The sequence below is a fragment of the Giraffa tippelskirchi genome, chromosome 3 (genome assembly GCF_054371585.1).
Source record: "Giraffa tippelskirchi isolate mGirTip1 chromosome 3, T2T-mGirTip1v1.2.pri, whole genome shotgun sequence".
Taxonomy (NCBI): Eukaryota; Metazoa; Chordata; class Mammalia; order Artiodactyla; family Giraffidae; genus Giraffa; species Giraffa tippelskirchi.
The window spans coordinates 49268475-49292706 of record NC_137277.1 but is presented as its reverse complement, the minus strand read 5'-3'; the positions used below and the strand labels follow the sequence as shown (position 1 = coordinate 49292706).

Here is a 24232-nt window from a genome sequence, read left to right as displayed (position 1 = left end):
CTGACATAAGATTTTTTTCAAAATCAAACTAAATATATTTGAAAAGCAGTGAACTTCAATATTTAGAGAGCTGCCAATTTCATAAAAGATCCAATTAGGACAACATGGAAGCTGTTTAAAAATTGGTTATCCTATATAAATTCATATTTCTCCTGAGACTTAAAGTGACAACAGAAATATATCTTGGTAATGGAAATTACTAGGGCCAGGGGAAATATGAAGAACATTTACCCAGGGGAGAGGCAGTGGAGACACTAAGCAGAAAGAAAGCAATGATACCAAGTGCCTCTTTTAAAAAAGCTTTTTATTGTGAAATATACATTCAGAAGAATAAACACCCAAGTAACTACCATCTATCAGAACATTTTTAGTATCTTTGAAGGATCCTATGTGCTCCTCCTCAAAAATAACCACTAAACTGAGTTTTATGTTAATCATTCTTTTGCTCTTCTTTACATTTATCACAAATGTGTGTGTGCATATATATGTATCCATGTATGTATATATTCACTTTCCCTGTTTTCAACTTGATAACAATGGAATCACTGTGTTTGGATCCTTCTGAAACTTGTTTCTTTCCCTCACCATTATGTTTTGGAGATTCATCTTTGTTCCATTTTCACTGCTGTAGACTAATCCATTGTAGGAATATACTAGAATTCAATTATCTATTCAACTTGTGTATATTTAGGTTGTTTCCAGTCTTTTTTGCTATTAATGAATAATGACACCACAAACAGTCTGTATATGTCTCCTTAATAAACATGTGTAACAGTTTCTCTAGAGCATGTCATCTAAGAGTGAAATTGGTAGGCTGAAGAATATAAATAAGTTCAACTCCATTACATACTGATGAACTGTTTTCCAAAGCGGTTGTAACAATTTGCACTTCTCCTTACAGAAGTGGTGGAAGATGATGTGAATTTTAAATTTTTGCCAATCTTATTGTGGTTCTGGTTCACAGCTCTCTAATTAGTAAAAAGATCGAACATTTTTTCATTGATCATTTGGGTGTGATCATTTGTGCTTCCTCTTCTGCAAATTATCTTTTTTATATCTTTTGCCCATTTTTCTATAAGGTTGTCTTTTACTTATTGATTCAAGGCAGTGCTCTATAGATTCTAATCCTTTCTCAGTTGTTATGATTTGTAAATACCTTCCTCCACTTTATGGCTTGTATTTTCAAAGTCTTTTTATGGGATCTTTTCATGAACAGAAGTTCTTAAGTGAGGTCAAATTATTTATCCTTTTCCTTTATAGTTTGTTCCTGCTGGTCCTACGTGACAAAATCTTCTTGGTCTTGAGGTCATAAGGATATTCTCCTAAAAACTGAGTAGCTTTGCCCCTTTAGTACGTGTTTAAGTTTTAAATTAATCTGGAATTGATTTTTGTGCATTTCTAGGCCAGGGATCTTTTTTAGGGGGTGGAGGGTGGCAAATGAATAATCCATTACCCAGTAGCAAACTATCCTTTCCCCATGACTTACAACACCTGCCCTGTTGTAAAGTAATTTTTCATATATCTGCCTCTGGGTTAACAGAGCCAATGTTCCATTGTTCTATTAATCTGTTCTAACACCAATATCACAATCTCTTCATTAATATGGCTCTATCTCATATCTTGATATTTAACTGGACAAATACCTCTACAGTGTATTTCTTTAGAAGAATCTTGGTTACCTTTCTTTCATGTAAATTATAGAACTAGCCTGACAAATTCCATAGAAATACACCAGTAAGATTTTTATTGGAAAGTCAGTGAATCTACAGATGAACACAGGGAGAATCAACACTTTGCAAATATATATATTCCAATCTTCTTTATTATTTCTACTGATTACGACTTTCTCCAAAAAAGGTTGCATATTTTTTTGTTAGACTTATTCCTCAGAATTTCATATTTTGGGTTGCTATTTCAAATGGAATATTTTTCTAAACTGTTATTATACTATAAAATTTTAATTTTGTATATTGACTTTTTAAATTTAGTTAATTAATTTATTTATTTTGGCTGTGCTGGGTCTTTGCTGTGGTGCAAGCTTTTTTCTCTAGCTGCAGAGAGCAGGTGCAACTCTCTAGCTGTGGTGTGTAGGCTTTTCATTGCGTGGCTTCTCTTGTTGCAGAGCATGGGCTCTAGGATGGGTGGGCTTCAGGAGTTGCCGTGCGTGGGCTAAGTGGTTATGGCGCATGGGCTTAGTTGCTCTGTGGCATATGGATCTTCCCAGACCAGGGATCAAACCTGTGTCTCCCACGTTGGCAGGCAGATTCTTTACCACCGAGCTACCAGGGAAGCCCCATATACCGACTTTTGTACCCAGCAACTTTGCTAGATTTTAAATAATTCTAATAATAAATATGTGGATACTTTGAGGCTTTCCGGGTAGACCTCATGTCATATATAATAGTGGCTGATGTATTTCTGTACTCCTTTCCGTAGCTTTACTCCACTCCTCATACTTTTTTATTCTTTTTCTTGCCTTACAAAAGCAGCTGGGATATCCAGCATGATGCCGAAGAGCAGTAATGATAGCAGGCATCCTTGTCTTATTCTTAATCTTAAAGAGATTGCTTTCAACATTTTACCACTATGTATGATGTATCCTACAGATTTTTTTGTAGGAGAACTTTACATGATAAAAAGTACCATTTCATTCGCAGTTGGCCAAGGACTTATCATGAATGGATATTCAATTTTGTCAAATGCTTTTATCATCCATATCTTAAGATGATGGCCATGTTTTTTCCTCTTTTTATCTATTACATGATAAATGATTCACATATTAATCAAGCTTACAGTAGTGGGATAAAGACAACTGGGTTGTGACGTATTATTTTACACACTGCCAGATTCAGTTTGCAATATTTACTTGAGTATTTCTGCTTGTCATGAGTGCCAGAGTCATCCTTTAAGGATGGAAAAGTGAGCAAAACAGAGCAAAGAGCATCAAGAGGCAATCTTTCAAATTCTGTAGTGTTTCACTGCCATCTTGTGGCAGAAAGCAGTATCTGCAGTATGTAGCTTTAAAATCTTAGCCATGGTGTTTTAGAGACGTGGTGGTAAGTCATTTAGTGACACTATACAGAGAAAGTGACGGATAAATTCCACCTAAACGATACACTGCAAAGCACTGGAAAATCTGAGCCTTTTTCAGATGCCTGTGGTTCATTCCATGGATGAGCTGTTGAGAGGCAAGCTCTTCGGATAGGCTTTTTCAATTTCAGCCTGGTCTGACTCAACTAACCCTCACTATACAAGGTCAAGAAGAGGCCAATGAGGAATGCTAATCTCTACTAGAGAAATTACCTCAGCCCTCTCGCAGAAGCACACCGATTCTCAGTCTCATCAAGTTGTGTTTTGTTGTTCTTTCTCTGGTGCTAGTGGGATAGAGCTGTTTATTTTTTAAGGGACCGGTGAAAGGAGGAAGAGGGTTGTTCGTGTCAAGTGTTGGTGACAGGAGGGACTGGCTCCGCTGTCGCTCAGCCCTCGAAGGAGACGTTCTCGGGTGCAGAGTCCCAGGGAGGAGCTTACCGTTCTGGAATTGTGTCTCTACTCGCAGGTACTGCCGCAGCAGGTCCATCACCACAGCCTTCATGTGTCCTCGTATGCCACTGCGGTACCTAGGCACACAGAGGCAGGTATAAATAAATAACATAAATTCAAGTCTAGAAGAAAATCCTGACAGGCTCACACCGTTAAATAACCAACCATGAAATAATAAACCCAAAGCCCAGACTTACTAGGCTTCCTATAGAATGGCTTTCCCTCTGTATATAGGGCAGGACAGGAGCCAGTCTAGAATCAATTAACCAGGTCAATTTAAATTCAAGCCAGCTTCCCTGGTGGTGCAGTGGTTGAGAATCTGCCTGCCGGCACAGGCGACGCTGGTTCGATCCCTGCTCTGGGAGGAACCCACGTGCCGTGGGGCAGCTAAGCTGGTGTGCCACAACTACTGAAGCCCACACGCCCTAGAGCCCGAGCTCCGCAGGAGAGCCACCGCCCACCGGAAGAAGCTGGTGTGGCCCGCAGCTAGAGAGAAGCCCCTGCTCACGACAACTAGAGGGAATCTGTGCACAATGACGAGGACGCAGCACAGCCAAAAGTAATAATAAATAAATACATAAATTCAAGTCTAAAAGAAATCTGGCTGCAGACAAGACTTCTTTTCTTATAAAGAAATGGAGGGAAAAAAAGAGAAAAAAACCAAAACCACTTGATAGCCCTACCCAACAACATGCTGGTTCAGTCCCCCATTGTTAAGCAGAAATGATTACCATACCCTTGCAATGGCCAAGGGAAATCTGAAAAATTTATGAATATCTTAAAGTTGAAAAAGTCCTGTGACGATACCTTTAGCTCAATAGTTGATCCCATGAGCTAATAAGAATAAATGTCAAAGAGGGCCCTATGCCAGAAGAAAAATTAGGAGTTCAAGGGAAACTGTAAGGAAAAAAGAAAACAATGAGATTCATGCCTTAAGAATTGATGGAAAGATGTCGAATAGAAAGAAGTCATCAGAAACGAGTAGGAGAGTTAGCTCACGATTCTTAAGATATTTAGTAGATACAGGTATTTTCTAAGATACGCGGTGCTTTCTAAGTTCCCTAAGGTGAACTGAAGGTAAACCTCTTTGTGATTACTGAGAAGGATGGAAGGTGTGGGGACGGGCAGGTCTGGGACTCTGGAGTTCTATGTACCTACCTCTGCACCAGCTGGACGATGCTCTGAGTGTTCATGAAGAAGACTTCCCGTTCAGATTTCCGGTTCAGTGTGGCTGCGTGGCTGTCTAGGATGTTGGCAATCTAAAGGATACGAAAGGAGAAAAATGAAGCCCAACTCAACAAAGGGACCCAAAACATTAGCCTACATAATAGCATCAACACTAGGAATCCTGTTGTTGTTTTGTTTTTTTAATTGGAGTATAACTGCTTTAATGTTGTGTTAATTTTTACTGTACACCAAAGTGAATCGGCTACAGGTAAACATATATCCTCGCCCCCTTGAGCTTCCCTCCCACCCCTGCCCCCATTCTACTCTCTAGGTCATCACAGAGCACCGAGCTGAGCTCCCTGTGCTATACAGCAGCTTCCCACTACCTAGCTATTTTCCAGATGGTAGTGTATATGGCAGTGGTATCCCAATTCATACCACCCTCCCCTTCCCCCACTGTGTCCATGTGTCAGTTCTCTGTGTCTCTATTGGAATTTTCATCATTGTAACATGATAATTTCTATCTTTCACATGTTGAGAGCAGCTGAATGCTACTAGGCATACTTTAGGGGTTCATTCATGATAAATAAGAAAGCAAGTACTATTTCTTTTCACCCTTTGCCAGATGAACTAACGAGTGCATCACAAAAACTAGCATCCTTACCAGAGGTCCTGACAGGCAAGACACGCTTACTGCCCCTCTTGTCTAGCTTTACTCCCTACGTGTATGTCTGGATCAGAGGCAAAGAGTAACAAGCATGCTGCAGAGGTAGTGAGGAAGTCTCTGATGAAAGAGCTACAAATATCCACCTGCTTTAGAATCACAAAAATACTTCTAATCAGGGTGCAGCCCCAGGACAAAACTCTATGGGGTACACGACCAATATGCTTTTCTCTTAACCACAGATACCTTACATTTCACACCCAACACTTAACTTACTGGGCTTGCACCACAAGGCAGTTTTGTAAAGGGCACAATGCTTAAAACTTCAAAAGTACAACATCCAGACAGTGAGGGGGATCCAAACAGGAAGGACTCCTACTGCATGAACTCTAGTGTGGGCAGCCAGCAAAAAATGACAGCGTTAGTCTCTAAGTACCTGCTGGCTGGGAAACTGACAGAGGACGGATGTGATGTTGCTGGCATACTGAGCCATTTCCTTCTTGATAGACTTCTCCACGTTGGGCGGGATACGACCAGAGACGCTGGTCATGATATCCTGCAATTCTAGGAGAGGCAAGGAGGGGTCTCTGAGGGTCTTCATCAACCGTTCAACCCAGTCTTTTACCTGAGAAGAAAGAAATAATAAAACAGGATCTGGACAAAATTAATACAATCCCCCAAACAACATTATATGCGTGAATTCACTACCATATAGTACAAGCATACCACGCTTTATTGTGCACTGCTTTATTATGCGTTGTAAATATTGCGGGTTTTTTTTTTTTTTTTTTTTACAAACTGAAGATTTCATGTAAAACCCTGTGTTAAGCGAGTCTATCAACACCATTTTCCCAATGGCATTTGCTCACTTCATGTCTCTCTGTCACATTTTGGTAATTCTTGCAGTATTTCAAACCCTCCACCAGCAAAACCATTATGACTCCTTAAAGGCTCAGGAGATGATTTGCCTTTTTTAGCAAGAAAACATTTTTTAATTAAGGTATGTACATTTTTTAGACATAATGCTATTACACACTTAATAGACTACATGCCTGCTAAGTCACTTCAGTCATGTCTGACTCTTTGTGACCCATGGACTGTAGCCTACCAGGTTCCTCTGTCCATGGGATTCTCCAGGCAAGAATACTGGAGTGGGTTGCCATTTCCTCCCCCAGGGGATCTTCCCAACCCAGGGATCAAACCCACATCTCTTATGTCTCCTGCATTGGTGGGTTCTTTATCAATATGTAAACATAACTTTTCTAAGCACTGGGAAACAAAAAAATTCGTGATTTTCTTTCTTATAATATTTGCTTTATTGCAGTGGTCTGGAAGCAAACCTGCAATATTCCCAAGGTACGCTGGTACTTACTTTGAAATTACAATACAAACAACTAACATTGTCATTGTTCACTGGTTTAAATCCCAATGTACGGCAAAACAAATACAATATTGTAAAGTTAAAAAATAGAAAATAAACTAATTTAAAAAATTAAAAAAAAAAAAGAAAAATGTGAAGTCAATGACAGAGATAAGAAGCAAGGATATAAAGACTTCAAATCCTACAACTAATAGTGGCAGAGTTTTGGTCAAACAGCTTTCTCTCCCTCCCAAAAATTCCCTGTATGAATTTTAAACTATGTTGGAGAACACCCATTCTCCAAGATGTTCACCTGTTCGCCTACCCCACCCCACCTAAGAAAAGTGATTCATACCCTGCTGCTAAAGAAAGGATCTGGAAGGCAGTATCCATTCATCACGTTGACCAGATTATCCAGGACATAGTGGAACACTCGATGGAGCTTCTCGCCTCGGAGCGCTGTGCTCTGGATCCGTGGCAGACTGCCTGTGTGAAGCTCAGCCTGTCAACCCCAATGAGAGATCAAGTCATCCACTACCTTCAGACACACCACTGCAACTTAGATTCATCGTGCAAAATCAAGACTTCCCTTTAGGGACTTCCCTGGTGGTCCAGTGGTTAAGAATCAGCCATCCAGGCGGAATTAAGATCCCACAAGTGGCGGGGCAACAAGCCCGTGCAAAACAACTGCTGAGCCAGTGTGCCACAACTAGAGAGAAGTCCACACACAGAGACAAAGAGCCTGCATGCCACAACTAAGACCCAATACAGCCAAATTAATTAATTAATTTAAAAAAAAGAAAGAAAGACTTCCCTTTACCACACCCAGCGACAAGGAGAGAAGTCAATGTAACAAGCATCATGAGGAAAATCGCAGATTCTTAGTATCTTAGTAACTCTTACAAATTCTAGATGCATGATACCAAAGGCACAAATACAAAGGCATAAGGCATAAAATGAGGGGTAAAAAGTGGAAGGAAAAACTGGAAAACCAAGAATTGAGATCATTTGCCTTTCCAGACTACGCCTACCATGTAACCCAGCTCTTGGAAAGCAATATTAAAAGTGTCTATCCGCCTACTTACCTGCTGGACCTTGCTGGGGTTGTCCAGTTGCATTTTGGCTATTACACAGCCCGGGTCAAGAGCTGCTCCAGGCCGCTTGACGTAATGGATACAGCCAGACTCTGCAGCTGTTAAGGTCATTACCATCTTCATCACCTATAAGGAAAACTAAAATCTCTCAGGACCTAGCTTTAGGAATTAATGACAACTACTGATAGTTCCCATTTCTAATGTTTAAATCCATTTTTGTCATTGTTGGTTTTGACTTGTCTTATACTGAGAAATGATGAACAATTTATCTTCCTCATACCTGTGGATCCAGGGACTTACTCTGTCTATCTATGATATCCAGACCAAAACCTAAGGATCATTCTCACTCCTTTTTCTCCCTTACCTACCAGTTACCAAGCCAGGTTGAATGTATCTTCTAAACCTCTCTCAAAAATCTTCCTGTCTTGCCAACTCTTTGGTTTAGGCCCTTATCACTTCTGGTCTAGAGGAGTTCAGAAATCTCCCAACAGGGATATCTCTGGTGGTCCAGGGGCTAGGACTCTGCAATTCCCATACAGGGGGCCCAGGTTTGGGCCTGATCAGGGAAACAGATCCCACATGCCACAGCTAAGAGTTTGCATGTCGCAACTAAGACCTGGTGCAGTCAAATAAGTAAAATATATATATATATATATTTTAAAAAAAAACCAACCTCCCCATAGACATCTTTACATGTTATGCACCTCCAGTAAGGCCACTAGAAGCAATCATTCTAGAGCCCAAATCTCATTCCATCACTTTTCTGTGTCATATCCTTCAGTGACCCCACCGGCCTTGAGGAGAGTCTAAACTTCTTAGTATGTTTTATAACGTCCTTCATGATCTCAATTTCTAACGACTCATTTAGCATCTCTGCTTGCCATTTCCCGTTAAACCTTAGTCTGTTCTCAAGCGATGTCAAATGGACTTGCAGTTCCCTCTATACACCACACGCTCTCACTTCTGTGCCTGTGTACATGCTGTGCCTTTGCCTTTAAACAGCGTTGCCTGGCCTGCCTCATCTGGTCTATCACTATCTTCCAATGCCAAGATCAAAGTCCCCTCTTTCAGGAATTCTTCTCGCGCTGCCCATTCAGCCCCATACTGACTTGGGGCAGGTGGCCTCTGCACTTTGTGCTCAGCCTTCTCAAAATTCATATTTCATTACAAGTCTGTTTCAAGGCCCCATTCCACCTATCATATTCTTTCTATATAACCTGTACTTGGCATAATACCTAACACTCAGTAAGTGCCGCTGCCTAGGATCTTTTCTTTGGAGCTACACGTTCCTCATCTATCCAAGGAAAACTATGAGCTTTTAATGTGTTTTTAAAATCTTAAGGTTCAGGGACTTCCCTGGCAGTCCGATGGTTAAGACTGCGTGTTTCCAATGCAAGGGGCGCAGGTTCAATCTCTGGTCAGGGAACTAAGATGCCACATGCCATATGGCATGGCCAAGAAAATGTTTTTTTTAAATAAATAAAATGCTAAGGTTCATAACCCCAATTAAACAGATACTCTTTCCTTTCTATTTTCTACTTCCTTTCTGTTACTCGTGAGTTCTAGTCCATCCCAGCCAACTTTTTTCCTACTTCCCTCCTATGACCCAGAAGCCCAGTGACCCCCTGACCTCGATCTCAGCATAGCACTGGCCAGCAAACACGTGGCCTCCATCCTCCACAATGTACTGGATTAACTTCCCAGCAGAGGGCGAGCGCAGCACCGAAGGGTCATTTTCCTTCTCAAACACACAAGTTTTATTGCCAATTGTGATGCGATATCTAGGAGATAAGTGGGAGTATCTAAAAGTTAATAAAGCATCTTAAGTTGTAAGGAATAAAGGTAGAATAATGTCAATCTTAAAAACACCTGAAAACTTCACTGTACACACACACATACACACACATACACACACACACAGGACATTTGTTGCATCTTTGTTTACAATGCCAAATAACCAAAATTCCCTTCAATAATGGTCAAATTAAATTAATTATGGTACATCCATATAATGGAAGATTATCTGACCGTTAAAAAGGATAGGCATCTCCATTGAGCAGGAAGAAAAAAACATGAAGGTGCTGATGATGTAATAGCTAAGATGTTTCAAACTCTTACTAAGTCCCAAGCAATGGTCTACACCCTTTCCATGTGTTAATTATCACAACAACACAATGATTGGTGTTGAATAGTGTACAGTATGTTAAAGGAAAAAATAAGGTGCAGAACTAAAGGTTACTTTTATTTGTGAATATGTTTAAAAGAAAACCACAGTATGTACGTATATATAACTTATATATGCATACAAAATTTCAGTAAAGACATATAAGAAACTGTTAACAGTAGTAGCCTATAAAAAAGCAAATTTATTTTTCATTGACTGCCCACACTAGAGTGGTGGAGAGACATTGTTTTTAATTTTAAAGACTTCTAATACCCTGGAAATTTTTATTAGGTACATGTACTATTTTTTAAAAAATTAGAATAGACTTCCCAAAAAGACCTTGAAAAATCCCATGAGTTAAACACGCCTACTGAGAGAAAAAGTTGGTTGCAACAATCAGCAAACGGAGCCCAAACAGCCACTCACCTATCCACTTCCTCCTTCATGTACGTGGTGTAACTGCTACCGTCATAGGACAAGAGCAGTCCACCGTCGCTCAGTCGATGCACGTCTACTTCCACACACGAGCCATTCATGATCACCACGTAGGAGTTCGGGGACTGTCGAGTCACCTGTAAGAAATGAGAAACCAAAGAGACAAGTCAGTGTGTTCCTTCCAGGAAGAGTCCCAGACAAAATTTCAGTATCTCAGAGATCAAGGTGAGCAAGCTCCATCTGATGGGACTTCCCTGGTGGTCCAGTGGCTGAGACTCCAAGCTCCCAATGCAGAAGGCCCAGGCTCAATCCCTGGTCAGGGAATTAGATCCCCTGTGCCACAACTAAGAGTTTCCATGGCTCAGTTAAAGATCCTGCACGCTCCAACTAAAACCCGATGCAGCCAAATACAATAAATAAATAAAAATAGATAAGGGAAGCTCTGTTGGAGAGGAAAGAAATTCATGGCACTGATGTCTGAGCACCAGTGCTGTGGGCATGGCTCAGCCCTGCCGCAAGCAAAGAGGGGGACCTTAGATACATCTCCCTGCTCTGATGGTTCTCTGTCTCCTTTATCTCTTGGTTGCATATATGAAGTTGAACAACAGCGAAAATATTTTCAGAGACTCATCAAATACTGCTTTGACACAGGCTACTGACACTAATAATGACTGTAATTTCACTAATGCCCAGCCCTGCAATAAACCAAATTTTCCCTCCATCACCTGACCTAAAGGAAGCAAGCTGACAAAGAGGCAAAAAAGATAGCACAGACTTTATGAGGTTCAGCATACCTTCAGTACGTACTTCACTCCCTCGTAGATAAGTTCAACATCTACTGTATTCAGAAGTGTATGAGCAGAGAGCACTTGACCCCTGAAAGATAGCAACATGAGAGCTACTTCTACAAAGTTCTAAAAGTTTATAAGGGACTCTCAAAGGTTACTGGTTATAGCATTTCCTGGAATATCAAGACTGAAAACAACCTAAAGGACCATCAGTAAGGGACAGATACATAAATTTTGAAAAAGCCACATTAAGGAATATTATGCAGCCATTAAAAAGATAAAGTCTTTTATGCACTAATATGAAACACTTTCTAAAACACACTGTTAAATAAAAAAAGCAAGTGAAATTGTACAGGATAGTTTCACAGAATGCTATCACTTGTGATTAAAAAAGAATGGAGGTAGGAAGGAACAAATATTATGTATATATGCTTATATGTATTTACCATATATCTGAAAGATAACAGAAAATAAAAACAGAAACATAGGCTGATTACAGGGAAGGAAACTAGGTGGCCGGGAAACAGAGGTAAGGAGGAGACTCATCACTATATATCTTTAAGTGCTTTTTGAATTTTGAACCATGTGAATATATTACCTGTTCACACTGAGCGTCAGTGTAACATAGTGAGAGATCTTCGTGGTAAGACTTGAATAAATGAAATCTCAGTTGAATTAAAATGCCTGTGATTAAGTGCTTTAAACAATTAGCCTTGTGGACAATTCCTCTAGGGACTTGGAGGCAGAGCTTAGTTTCCAGAACCAGTGCTGGAAATAAGTTTAGCCACACACAGTCTTATCCTATACTTGAAAGACTCGTGAGGTCATCATGAATACCAGCCTCAATTATTAATTCCTGAAAGGTGTTGCAGGCAATATATGAAGTATTCAGGGTGCCTTACTAGAGAAAAACACCAGATTTTCATCACCAGGGCTCAGAGAGATTGGATGCTTGTACAATACAGAAAGATTCCAGTTTTTACAAAGCAACCAATTCTAACCATGGTATAAACCAATTTCTAGAATCTACACTTAGAGCCCCCAAACCATTTGCCATCAACTCCTACATCCCTTCTCTTCCCTGCACGCACGGTCAGTGAACAACAAGTAGCACTCACAAGCTTCCAGCAACAGAGAGAATAAATGGGTCTCTTAATGTCAGACCCGTACTCAGGATTGCAGCTTAGCCTGCACGGAACACAGAATGCAAAGCCTACCTCTCTAAGGAGTGAAGGAAGTTGGAGATGCTATTCCGCAGGCTCACGTCTGCCACATGGAGAGCCCCACAGACAACTCCCAGCATGGTGTCAGGTCGCTCCGCCTGAAAGGGACGAAAAGAGGGCAAATCAAAGGCAGAGTCAGTCACTTGGCACCATGGCCCCTCAATTTAAATCAGGCTCAAATGTGCTTGAAGAATCAGCTACCACTGAGAATCTCCATCCTCGTTATCCAACTGATTTTTGAGACAAAAACACATTTTTAGAATTTGAATAGAGATGAAAAATACCTTTCCGCCCACCCTCCTAAGATTTTCACGGAGCCAATCGAAGAGTAGCTCAAAAACAAGCTTCTGTCACAAATAAATCCAAAAAAAGTGCAAAGATTTGGCTACTGATAATCTCAAAGAAAAATGGTGTGTAAACTACCTCCAGGTAATAAACATGAATCCAACAATTTTATACAAAATCTTGAGTAATTTATATTAGCCCAGCAGTTCAGGAACCAAGGGTAACTTCTGCTGATTAAAATGAAGCCCTCTCATCAGTACTTGGTAGACAGATGGAACTCAATCACATTTAATATCAAATGGGGAAAGAAAGTACTTCAATCTCTGCATGCCTCTCTTCAACTATATCCTTGTAAGTAATACTATACAACAACCTATACAATGACTGCGTAACACAGCCACAAGAACACTTACTTACAACGCTAAACTCACACTGACTCCGAGACTTTTCCACACAGACCTAGAACCATTTGTATTAGAATCAAATAAATTTTGTCTAATGGCATGGCCTGATCTCATCACAAGCCTATAAAAACCCAATCCCAGAAGCTGTTTGTATAAGTGGAGAAATACCCACCTGTACTTTTTCTGCTATCAGTCTGTCCAGCCAGCCAGTGTCAATTCTATTCAACTGAAAACTTTCAGTCTCCAACAATTTGATCAGGTATTCGACTGTGGTTCGAAAGTCGCCCCGGATAGATAGCTCTTTCAAAGCCACCACCATGTTTCTGGGAGAAGGACACAAGCAGATCTCTTTCAGTGACAAATATTTTACTGTTGTCAACTATTTTCAAGAACTATTTCATCCCTTTGGAGTCTTATGAGGGAGGGGAAAGAAACAGTTCCAAGAACAAATGAGGGTGCAGATACACATGCACTCATTCCAGACAGAATTTTCAGTTCAGTTCAGTTCAGTCGCTCAGTCGTGTCCGACTCTTTGTGACCCCATGAATTGCAGCACTCCAGGCCTCTCTGTTCCATCACCAACTCCCGGAGTCCACCCAAACCCATGTCCATCGAGTCGGTGATGCCATCCAACCATCTCATCCTCTGTCGTCCCCTTCTCCTTCCTCCCCCAATCCTACCCAGCATTAGGGTCTTTTCCAATGAGTCAACCCTTCGCATGAGGTGGCCAAAGTATTGGAGTTTCAGCTTCAACATCAGACCTTCCAATGAACACCCAGGATTGATCTCTTTTAGGATGGATTGATTGGATCTCCTTGCAGTCCAAGGGACTCTCAAGAGTCTTCTCCAACACCACAGTTCAAAAGCATCAATTCTTTGGTGCTCAGCTTTCTTCACCGTCCAACTCTCACATCCATACATGACCACTGGAAAAACCATAGCCTTGACTAGATGGACTTTTGTTGGCAAAGTAATGTCTCTGCTTTTAAATATGCTATCTAGGTTGGCCATAACCTTCCTTCCAAGGAGTAAGCGTCTTTTAATTTCATGGCTGCAATCACCATCAGCAGTGATTTTGGAGCCCAAAAAAATAAAGTCTGACACTGTTTCCACTGTTTCCCCATCTATTTCCCATGGAGTGATGGGACCAGATGCCATGATCTTAGTTTTCTGAACATTGAGCTTTAAGCCAACTTTTCACTCTCCTCTTTCACTTTCATCAAGAGGCTCCTTAGTTCTTCTTCACTTTCTGCCATAAGGGTGGTATCATCCGCATATCTGAGGTTATTGATATTTCTCCCGGGAATCTTGATTCCAGCTTGTGTTTCTTCCAGCTCAGCGTTTCTCATGATGTACTCTGCATATAAGTTAAATAAGCAGGGTGACAATATACAGCCTTGACATACTCCTTTTCCTATTTGGAACCAGTCTGTTGTTCCATGTCCAGTTCGAACTGTTGCTTCCTGACCTGCATACAGGTTTCTCAAGAGACAGGTCAGATGGTCTGGTATTCCCATCTCTTTCAGAATTTTCCACAGTTTATTGTGATCCACACAGTCAAAGGCTTTGGCATAGTCAATAAAGCAGAAATAGATGTTTTTCTGGAACTCTCTTGTTTTTTCGATGATCCAGCGGATATTGGCAATTTGATCTCTGGTTCCTCTGCCTTTTCTAAAACCAGCTTGAACATCTGGAAGTTCACGGTTCACGTATTGCTGAAGCCTAGCTTGGAGAATTTTGAGCATTACTTTACTAGCATGTGAGATGAGTGCAATTGTGCAGTAGTTTGAGCATTCTTTGGCATTGCCTTTCTTTGGGATTGGAACAAAGACTGACCTCTTCCAGTCCTGTGGCCACTGCTGAGTTTTCCAAATTTGCTGGCATATCAAGTGCAGCACTTTCACAGCATCACCTTTGAGGATTTGAAATAGCTCAACTGGAATTTCATCACCTCCACTAGCTTTGTTCGTAGTGATGCTTTCTAAGGCCCACTTGACTTCACATTCCAGGATGTCTGGCTCTAGGTGAGTGATCACACCATCATGATTATCTGGGTCGTGAAGATCTTTTTTGTACAGTTCTTCTGTGTATTCTTGCCACCTCTTCTTAATATCTTCTGCTTCTGTTAGGTCCATACCATTTCTGTCCTTTATCGAGCCTATCTTTGCATGAAATGTTCCTTTGGTATCTCTAATTTTCTTGAAGAGATCTCTAGTCTTTCCCAATCTGTTGTTTTCCTCTATTTCTTTGCACTGATCGCTGAGGAAGGCTTTCTTATCTCTCCTTGCTATTCTTTGGAACTCTGCATTCAGATGGGAATATCTTTCCTTTTCTCCTTTGCTTTTCGCTTCTCTTCTCTTCTCAGCTATCTGTAAGGCCTCCTCAGATAGCCGTTTTGCTTTTTTGCATTTCTTTTCCATGGGGATTTTCTTGATCCCTGTCTCCTGTACAATGTCACGAACCTTTGTCCATAGTTCATCAGGCACTCTGTCTATCAGGTCTAGTCCTTTAAATCTATTTGTCACTTCCACTGTATACTCATAATGGATTTGATCTAGGTCATACCTGAATGGTCTAGTGGTTTTCCCTACTTTCTTCAATTTAAGTCTGAATTTGGCAATAAGCAGTTCATGATCCGAGCCACAGTCTGCTCCCGGTCTTGTTTTTGCTGACTGTATAGAGCTTCTCCATCTTTGGCTGCAAAGAATATTATCAATCTGATTTCGGTGTTGACCATCTGGTGATGTCCACGTGTAGAGTCTTCTCTTGTGTTGTTGGAATAGGGTGTTTGCTATTACCAGTGTGTTCTTGTGGCAAAACTCTATTAGCCTTTGCCCTGCTTCATTCTGTACTCCAAGGCCAAACTTGCCTGTTACGCCAGGTGTTTCTTGACTTCCTACTTTTGCATTCCAGTCCCCTATAATGCAAAGGACATCTTTTTTGGGTGTTAGTTCTAGAAGGTCTTGTAGGTCTTCACAGAATCGTTCAACTTCAGCTTCTTCAGTGTTACTGGTCGGGGCATAGACTTGGATTACCGTGATATTGAACGGTTTGCCTTGGAAACGAACAGAGATCATTCTATCGTTTTTGAGATTGCATCCAAGTACTGCATTTTGGACTCTTTTGTTGACCATGATGGCTACTCCATTTCTTCTAAGGGATTCTTGCCCACAATAGTAGATATAATGGTCATCTGAGTTAAATTCACCCATTCCAGTCCATCTTAGTTCGCTGATTCCTAGAATGTCGACGTTCACTCTTGCCATCTCCTGTTTGACCACTTCCAATTTGCCTTGATTCATGGACCTAACATTCCAGGTTCCTATGCAATATTGCTCTTTACAGCATCGGACTTTGCGTCTATCACCAGCCACATCCCCAGTTGGGTATCGTTTTTGCTTTGGCTCCATCCCATCATTCTTTCTGGAGTTATTTCTCCACTGATCTCCATTAGTATATTGGGCACCTACTGACCTGGGGAGTTCATCTTTCAGTGTCCTATCTTTTTGCCTTTTCATACTGTTCATGGGGTTCCCAAGTCAAGAATACTGAAGTGGTTTGCCATGCCCTTCTCCAGTGGACCAGGCTGGGGGCCGGCAGCTGCGGCGAGAGGAATTACCCAAGGCCCAAGGTAAGAGAAACCCAAGTAAGACGGTAAGTGTTGCGAGAGGGCATCAGAGGGCCACCCAAGACAGAATTTTCAAGAGGTCAGCAAACTTGTGAGTCTGACTAATCCAACCATCTGAGCATCAGCAGATCACAGACACTTCGTTATACAGAACACAGAATAAATTATGTGCAAACCCCCCTTCATTTTCACTAAGTTTCCATCATTCCGTTCATTGACTGCTGGTTAACTAGAATTAGGGCATAATTCTCCCCTTCTTAAACCCTTTTTATTTTATCTAAGTAAGATTTACATATAATAAAATATACTTATTTTAAGTATACTGTTCAATGAATTTTTACAAACACTAAGACCTTAACTTTAAGGTTTCCATACAATGAAGATAACCAGGAAAGAGAAAGTTGGGTATCAGCCTGACACTGCATGTGAGAGTATTTCTTTTTTTTAAGCTGTGTTTTAGCCAACTATAGAATGACTTGCTCATTACTTTGCTTACTTCCCAATTAAGTGTTAAATAACCACATTTTAATAAGATTTTAATACTGTGAGCTTTTTCCCAGTATATTTCTGCTCAGTTTTATCCTGAACAGGGCAGGTCCTTACTTTGACATTTATTATGCATCTCACAGACTCAAGACACATACTAAATTCTTAAGGGAAAGAGAATGTGGAGACAGTAATCACTTTAAACATTTATGGCAGAATATCATAAATACCAGTAGAGAGATAAAAGCAAAGCGGCAAGGGGTTCTAAGAAGGGAGAAAACCCGCCTCCCTTTGGTTTCATAAAGAATGTAAGATCTGACATAGAAAACAAACTTATGGTTACCAAAGGGGAAAGGGAGTGGGGAGAGGTTAATTAGGAGCTTGAGATTAATAGATACAAACTACTATACCTAAAATAGATAAGCAATATTGATCTATTGCATAGCACAGGGAATTACAGTCAACATCTTATAATTACCTATAATAGAAAATGATCTGAAAAATATATATAAAAAAACGGAATCACTTTGCTGTACGCCTGAAACTAAGACAACACTGTAAATCAACTACTCCTCAATTAAGAGAAAAAAGAATATGGGATCTGAAATGGAATAAAAGTAAAGCTAAGATTATGACTGTGACAGAAATATTCTTCCAGGTGGTCCATGAGTTCTCAGCCAAGAATATTACTCTGTTTCCCACCTCCATCCTCCTCTCTATGCCCTATCTTGGCCTGGTTTATTCCTCTACACATTTCAGATGTGAGTCTAGATGTCCCTTCCTTTTGGGGAACCTTCCCTGACCCATTCTGGATGGAGTTAGCTGACTCAGCTCTACACTCCTATAACACCTTCCCGTAATCTCACTATCAGAGACAGCACCTCCTACATTCTGTTCAATGGCTTACTTGCCTCTCTTACCCTGGGTCACCAAGTTCCATGATGGCACAGACTCTATGGTGGTCCTCATTATATTGCAAGAACCATTAAGATATTCAGTAAGTATTTGTTGAATGGAGTAAATGAATGAATAGAGAGAGGGAACAGCAGAAACAAAGGGAAAAGGAAATAAACGAGGGGTTTTATCCAGGGAATGTTACAACTGAAGCAGAGAGTAATGAGGACAAGGATGAGGGGCAAGTCCACTCATTCAACATTGACGGAACACTTACTACATTCAGGGGACACTGCAGCAACAAGACACACACAGTTCTGTTCTCATAGTATTTAGATTATAGTCCATTGGAAATAATAAGGGAAACATGGGCTGGGACTAGGCTAGAGAAGAGTGGTGAACACCAAGCTGAAGGATATAAACCTGATGGCATGAAGAAAGAAGAAACAAACTCTGAGCTGAAGAATGAACTCCAGCATGGTGTTAAGAAGCAAGCTTCGGGACTTCCCTGCTGGTTCAGTGGGTAAGAATCCACCTTGCAATGCAAGGCCCATGGGTTCGATCCCTGGTCGGGGAACTAAGATCCCACACACTGCAGGGCAACTCAGCCCATGCGCTCTGGAGCCCACGTGCCACAACTAGAGAGTCCTATGCCACAATAAAGACCCCAAGTGCCACAACTAAGACCGGATGCAGCCAAATAAATAAATAAAATACTAAAAAAAGAAAGCAAGCTTATTTACAGAGACCGCAATTTTCATATGCTCAGCATTAGCCTGGTAGCTTTACACTGCAGATAGATGTCCAGAGGAGGTCAGGAAGTAAGGAGCAAGACTTTTGGAGCAAGTCATAAGACGTGTCCTGGAGAGAAGGCTTGGTGGCCTGCCAATCAAGACTAGAAACCTAAATATCGATAGCGGCTACTCTAGGGATGTAAACGAATCAGGCAGGCTGGATGGGGGACTGTGTGAACTAGACAGTTCACGTTTCCTCTAAAAGAAGCAGTCACACAGAGCTTCAGTTAACTTTGGCCAAGTGGAATATAAAACCAATGTTATTGTCACCCCAGTTTTTTCAAGAGACGGCAGAAATGCATGTATTTATTTCAATCTCCCACTTTCTAAACAACACTCTATAAGCCAATCAAAACACATCTGTGGCTGTGACTAGCCAGAAAACCACAGGTTTGCAAGCTCTTGTTTCTTCATAACATTAGGTTTATATTCTAGTTTCTTCATAACATTAGGTTTATATTAGCAGTACAGAAAAGGCAACTTTATACCAGATGGTTTTTCTGGGAGCACTGCTTTGTAGAGCACAAAATACAGAAAAATTGAGATTTCCCAACTCCTGAAAACATTATTAAAAACCAACATTATTATTAAGTGTTTACTGATTACATAATCTAGGTGTACAGGTTAAAAGTCAAAGGAATAGTATTAAATCCTTGGTGAAAGTCAATCAACAATTAAAAAATATAGAACAGGTAAATCAATTTTGGATAGACATTCTAAAATATCTAACCTGTCAAAATCACCTCTTAGGGCCCTACTTTTCAGGCAAGCAAAACAATATTAAGTTAAATATTAAATGTTTACACTCAACAGAATATTAACTAATACCTATGATATACTAGTTATATTGTAAGTTGTGCGTATATTTCATAGCACATTGAGCTCCCTCATATAAAGCGACATGGACAGTTCCCTTAAGCCCTTTTCATCTAATAAGCAGCTTAACTTTATTATTTTAAATGACTACAGGACCTTTACAGCTATACCTTTATTTTGATGACAAATAATGGATCTTATCCATGATATAAGATGCCAAGGTCTTGGTCAAAAACCTACTTCTGCCCCAAATAACGATACTATTTCTATAGAAAAATATGACATCTTTAGAGTAATCAATTGTATAAGTTGATCAAAAACACATGAAAACAAAAAATTACTTGAAAAGGCTCAGAGTAACAGACAGAAAAACATCTGCCAAACACTGCATAAATTTAATACAACATGAATGCAACTACAATTGAAGATATATTTCTTCAAGAAGGTTATCCGTATTAGTACTTCTTCTATAGCAATACATGATTCCCTTTCCCGTGCTCACACTTCACTGAAGATTACCACAAGTTTATTTTTTGAAATGCAACCACATGCTATTACACTCACGAAATTGCTTCCTCTCGGTTTTCTCCCCAGGAAAAGCAGTGACCAAACTGAGAATCAGCAAATTCATGAAGCCCTCCTGCAGCAGCAACACTGAAATAACCCCAAACGTTCTTATTGCTGCGAAAATTCAGCTCTTGAACTGTTCCTGAGCTGGGCTTGAAACCCTGTTAGGGAGTGAAGAATATGAGATGATACTATATTTACAAGAAAGAGAACATTCATATACTCACTGGTCAGGTTCCATGTAATCACATATACACATGAACGTGGAAATGACACACAAAAATCATTAAGGCTTGCGGGCCAATGTCCAGTGCTATAAATCCACTGAGGACTTGACAGTGACTTAGGTATGACTGAATGACCAGTGGAACAGTGATCACTTACTTGTCTGCTCCGACGAAGCCTCTATAAATTTCCCTCTCCAGGGGAGGTCCCAAGATACTTCAGATATGCCTTCAGACAGCATTTTAATACTAAAGTTCACAGTGGGGAAAAAAAAAAGTGTAAACCTTTTAAGGGATGGGTTACCTCATCTGGATTTTCACTTGTGATACGAGCAGCAATAACATGGCCCCTTGGGCAAGGAACGTGAGCCGAATTTTCAAAATCAATGGGAGCATCGCCCCAGGGAGAGACCCCATACATCATACGGATATCCTTGATTCTGTATAGAGGGATCCCCATGGCAATCTGAAAGGCAATAAAACACACGTCACTCATCTTTCACAGGTACTTCCCTTAAAACGTGGAGGCTATCAGATGACCGAGAAGACTTTTCATTTGAGTAGCCACCACCTAAAACACTGTTTTTATAGTCTGTATTCTACATCACTGAATAAGCAACTCTAAATTACTTGAAACAAAACACACATAAGGTGTTAGTTACTTCCCACTTCTTAAAAAGTCCCCAAATCCCTCATGCAATAGACATGAGCTTCCCTCTAACCATCATTTCTCCATCACCCTTATTTGTAAAGTGTCTTTCAAAAATCTGACATTTTTAATCAGAATGAAAATATCCAAGGGAAGAGTCAATGTCAGAGGCTCTCCAAGAAGTTCAGACAGCTAAAAAGTCCTAACTATGTCATAATTACCTCCAAATTATCCCCACAAATCAATGGAAAAAGTAGATTTATATACATAAATCTTCATTTACTGGGTTCCTTAATAGGGAGCACTGGAGACCAAAAGGGGTTCCCATTGTGAACAAAGAATATGTATTTACAAATCGAATCAAACTTCATCATTAGCTATTACTGCTTCCCATAGCATCTGTTTCCTGGGCAGAATGGAGAAAATAATATTAACAGTGATACTTTAAACATTATAAAAATAAAATGTGTGCTGCCACATTCTTACCAGGAAAAACCTCAGCCACCACTCTGAAGTGGAATTACTTCAATTTATAACACTAGGAAAAAGGAGCTGCTGTTAAGTCACTAAGTCATATCCAACTCTTTTGTGACCCCATGGACTGTAGCCCACCAGACTCCTCTGCCCCATGGGATTTCCCAGACAAGAATACTGGAGTGGGTAGCCATTTCCTTCTCCAGGGGATCTTTCCGAACCAGAGATCAAACCCACATCTCCTGCATTGGCAGGCAGATTCTTTACCACTGAGCCACCAGGGAAGCTCAAGAAAATGACCTGATGGACTGTAGCTCTCCACGCTCCTCTGCCCCATGGGATTTTCCAGGCAAGAATACTGGAATGGGTTGCCATTTCCTTCTCCAGGGAGGAAAAAGGAGTAGGGGACAATTAAAAAGTAAGGCTTCCTAGAATTAAAACAGCTGAGTACAGCATATTATTTGTAAAGGGTCTTGCAAAAATATGACATTTTATATCAGATGTGTTGGGCTAAAAAGTAATACTCCAGAATTGTTCCATATGAGGAAAACCCACCCACACATCCCAAGCTATCCAGCGCAAGAGAGGAGCATCACATGAGACTTGGATAGGAGGCACTTTTCTCTTATCACAGGCTGGTTGAGCCAGTTTGCCGGGCATCTCTCATTCCAAACTTCTCTAGGCAACCCTCTGAGCCGAGAGCAGGGTGACTCACCTGGAGCTGCGCGGCAGGGAGGTTGACATCGGCCACCATCTCTGTACAGGGGTGCTCCACCTGTAGCCGAGGGTTCAGTTCCAGAAAGTAGAAGCTGCCATCCTGGCTGTAGAGGTATTCCACAGTCCCCGCACTCACATAACCAACCATCCTGGCAAGTTTCACCGCACACTCAAAGAAGAAAGAGAACCCAATCTAAGTATCTCTCCTGGTCCAGTGGATGGCCCACTGCTTGTCTGAAGCGTCTCCCTCTCAAAGAGCCAGTGTTTATAAGAACCACCAAAGGCGTGTGGCCATATGAGAGTAAATTTCACCCTCTTTGAGTATTACACAAGATTCCTACACATGGATGACAAACTCAGTTCAAAGCTGACTGAAAATAGTGTTTTCCACTTGGAGTCATAGGTAATCCCACCTTATGCAGGCGAGATAAAGCACCATGGCAGAGTCTTCATTGTACCCCCATCCAGTATTTTCAGTATTTCTTCCTAGAAACATGGGTGTCCAGCTAGAGACTAGATTTTCCACTCTGACAGTAAGCGACTAAGTTTTAACGAATCCAATGTCAGAATGGGTGAGTGAAGGGTAATCCCTGATTCATGTTTTGAAAAGGAATTGCTTACCCTCTATTCTCAGCTTTTTCCTTTCTATGGACTGCAATGTGGTCATGACAGTGCAAGCCTCTTTCATCATGCAGGTGAGAACATACTAAGAGTGACAAAACCAAACAGAAAGAACCTGAATCCCCAGATGGTCTCATGGAGCAGAATGGTCGCAATCACCTCAGGTTATGAATGAAAGGAAAAATAAATTTCTAACCTATTGTGTGGTTGTGTTTTTTAGATTTCGTTATTACAATAGCTTAACCTGAACCCTAATCAATACAGAAACTATTAAATTCAGGAATGATGTTACTGTTTAAAAAAACTAAAGTATGTGATACTGAGTTAAAAATAGGGTAGTAGCTCTCAAGGAAACAGATACTGCAAACTGGAAAACTGGTGGCCGCCTTGTGAGGCATAAGAAAACATTTGGAGGGAGTTCCCTGGCAGTACAGTGGTTAAGACTCCAAGTGTCCACTGCAGAGGGCATGAGTTCGATCCCTGGTTGGGGAACTAAGATACTGCAAGCCACACAGCGAAGCAAACACACACACACTTGGTAAACTGTCTCCTAAAATAACTTGGAATGCAAACAAAATACCAACTAAGCCCTAGGAAAAATGGCTAGAAAAAGTCAGAATGTGAAAAAACCAAAAGGCTTTGTACCCATAAAGCAAAGATGAGAATTTTGCCTTGAAGTAACCCACTGTCAAAGATGAGATCAAGGGTGGCTACTATAGTTTCAGCTAGCCTCGAGGTAGTCTTACTGAATGGAGGAGAGAAAAAGGGCTGAACTCAGAAGGCAGTAAATAAAGAGGAAAAATTATTATGTCCAGAGAAACCTTGGGTATGATTACTCCTACCTGAAGCTGACTAGAAGCAAAGAGTCCAAAAACTTACTCAGTTTTGAAGGAATCATATTGCTAAACATACCAAAAACCTGGCTTTCCAAACCCATGACTGATAATCTCAGTAATCTTTGTGGCCCCAATCCTGCACTAATAGGAAGTGAGCTGGGAAAGTTCTGCTAAAGAAGGCATAATCACCAGAGCTCAACCACAGAGAGAAGTAAACAAGGAAGAACATCCTAGAGAACAAGGCCTTAAAGATGGGCAAACAATCTACTTCCAGAGAGCAGAACCAAGGGCAGTCAGAGGGCTCATTGAGGAATTACTCCACCGCATGACAGGAAATGACCACAATCCCTGCCTACAAGAATGTGATAACTGCTGTGGACCAGTGATTATTGTCTGTTTTTC

The 24232-nt window shown here is 40.8% G+C and overlaps 1 protein-coding gene across 8 annotated transcripts in view; it reads right to left on the bottom strand.

Moving 5' to 3' along the window:
* Positions 1-24232, bottom strand: part of ACACA (acetyl-CoA carboxylase alpha) — a 277322-nt gene that overhangs the window by 143045 nt on the left and 110045 nt on the right. For all 8 annotated transcript variants that reach the window (XR_014080652.1, XM_081584563.1, XM_081584561.1 and 5 more), the window contains 13 exons: positions 22372-22542; positions 20838-20999; positions 20307-20470; positions 13297-13447; positions 12430-12533; positions 11219-11300; positions 10416-10561; positions 9456-9606; positions 7817-7951; positions 7087-7233; positions 5808-5996; positions 4699-4799; positions 3529-3617 (listed from right to left, as the gene is read on the bottom strand). Coding sequence is in view for 7 of the 8 variants with exons in the window: in XM_081584563.1 (XP_081440689.1) it covers positions 3529-3617; positions 4699-4799; positions 5808-5996; positions 7087-7233; positions 7817-7951; positions 9456-9606; positions 10416-10561; positions 11219-11300; positions 12430-12533; positions 13297-13447; positions 20307-20470; positions 20838-20999; positions 22372-22542 (1792 nt within the window). In the remaining variant the exon portion in view is untranslated. The remainder of the gene's footprint in view (positions 1-3528; positions 3618-4698; positions 4800-5807; positions 5997-7086; positions 7234-7816; positions 7952-9455; positions 9607-10415; positions 10562-11218; positions 11301-12429; positions 12534-13296; positions 13448-20306; positions 20471-20837; positions 21000-22371; positions 22543-24232) is intronic.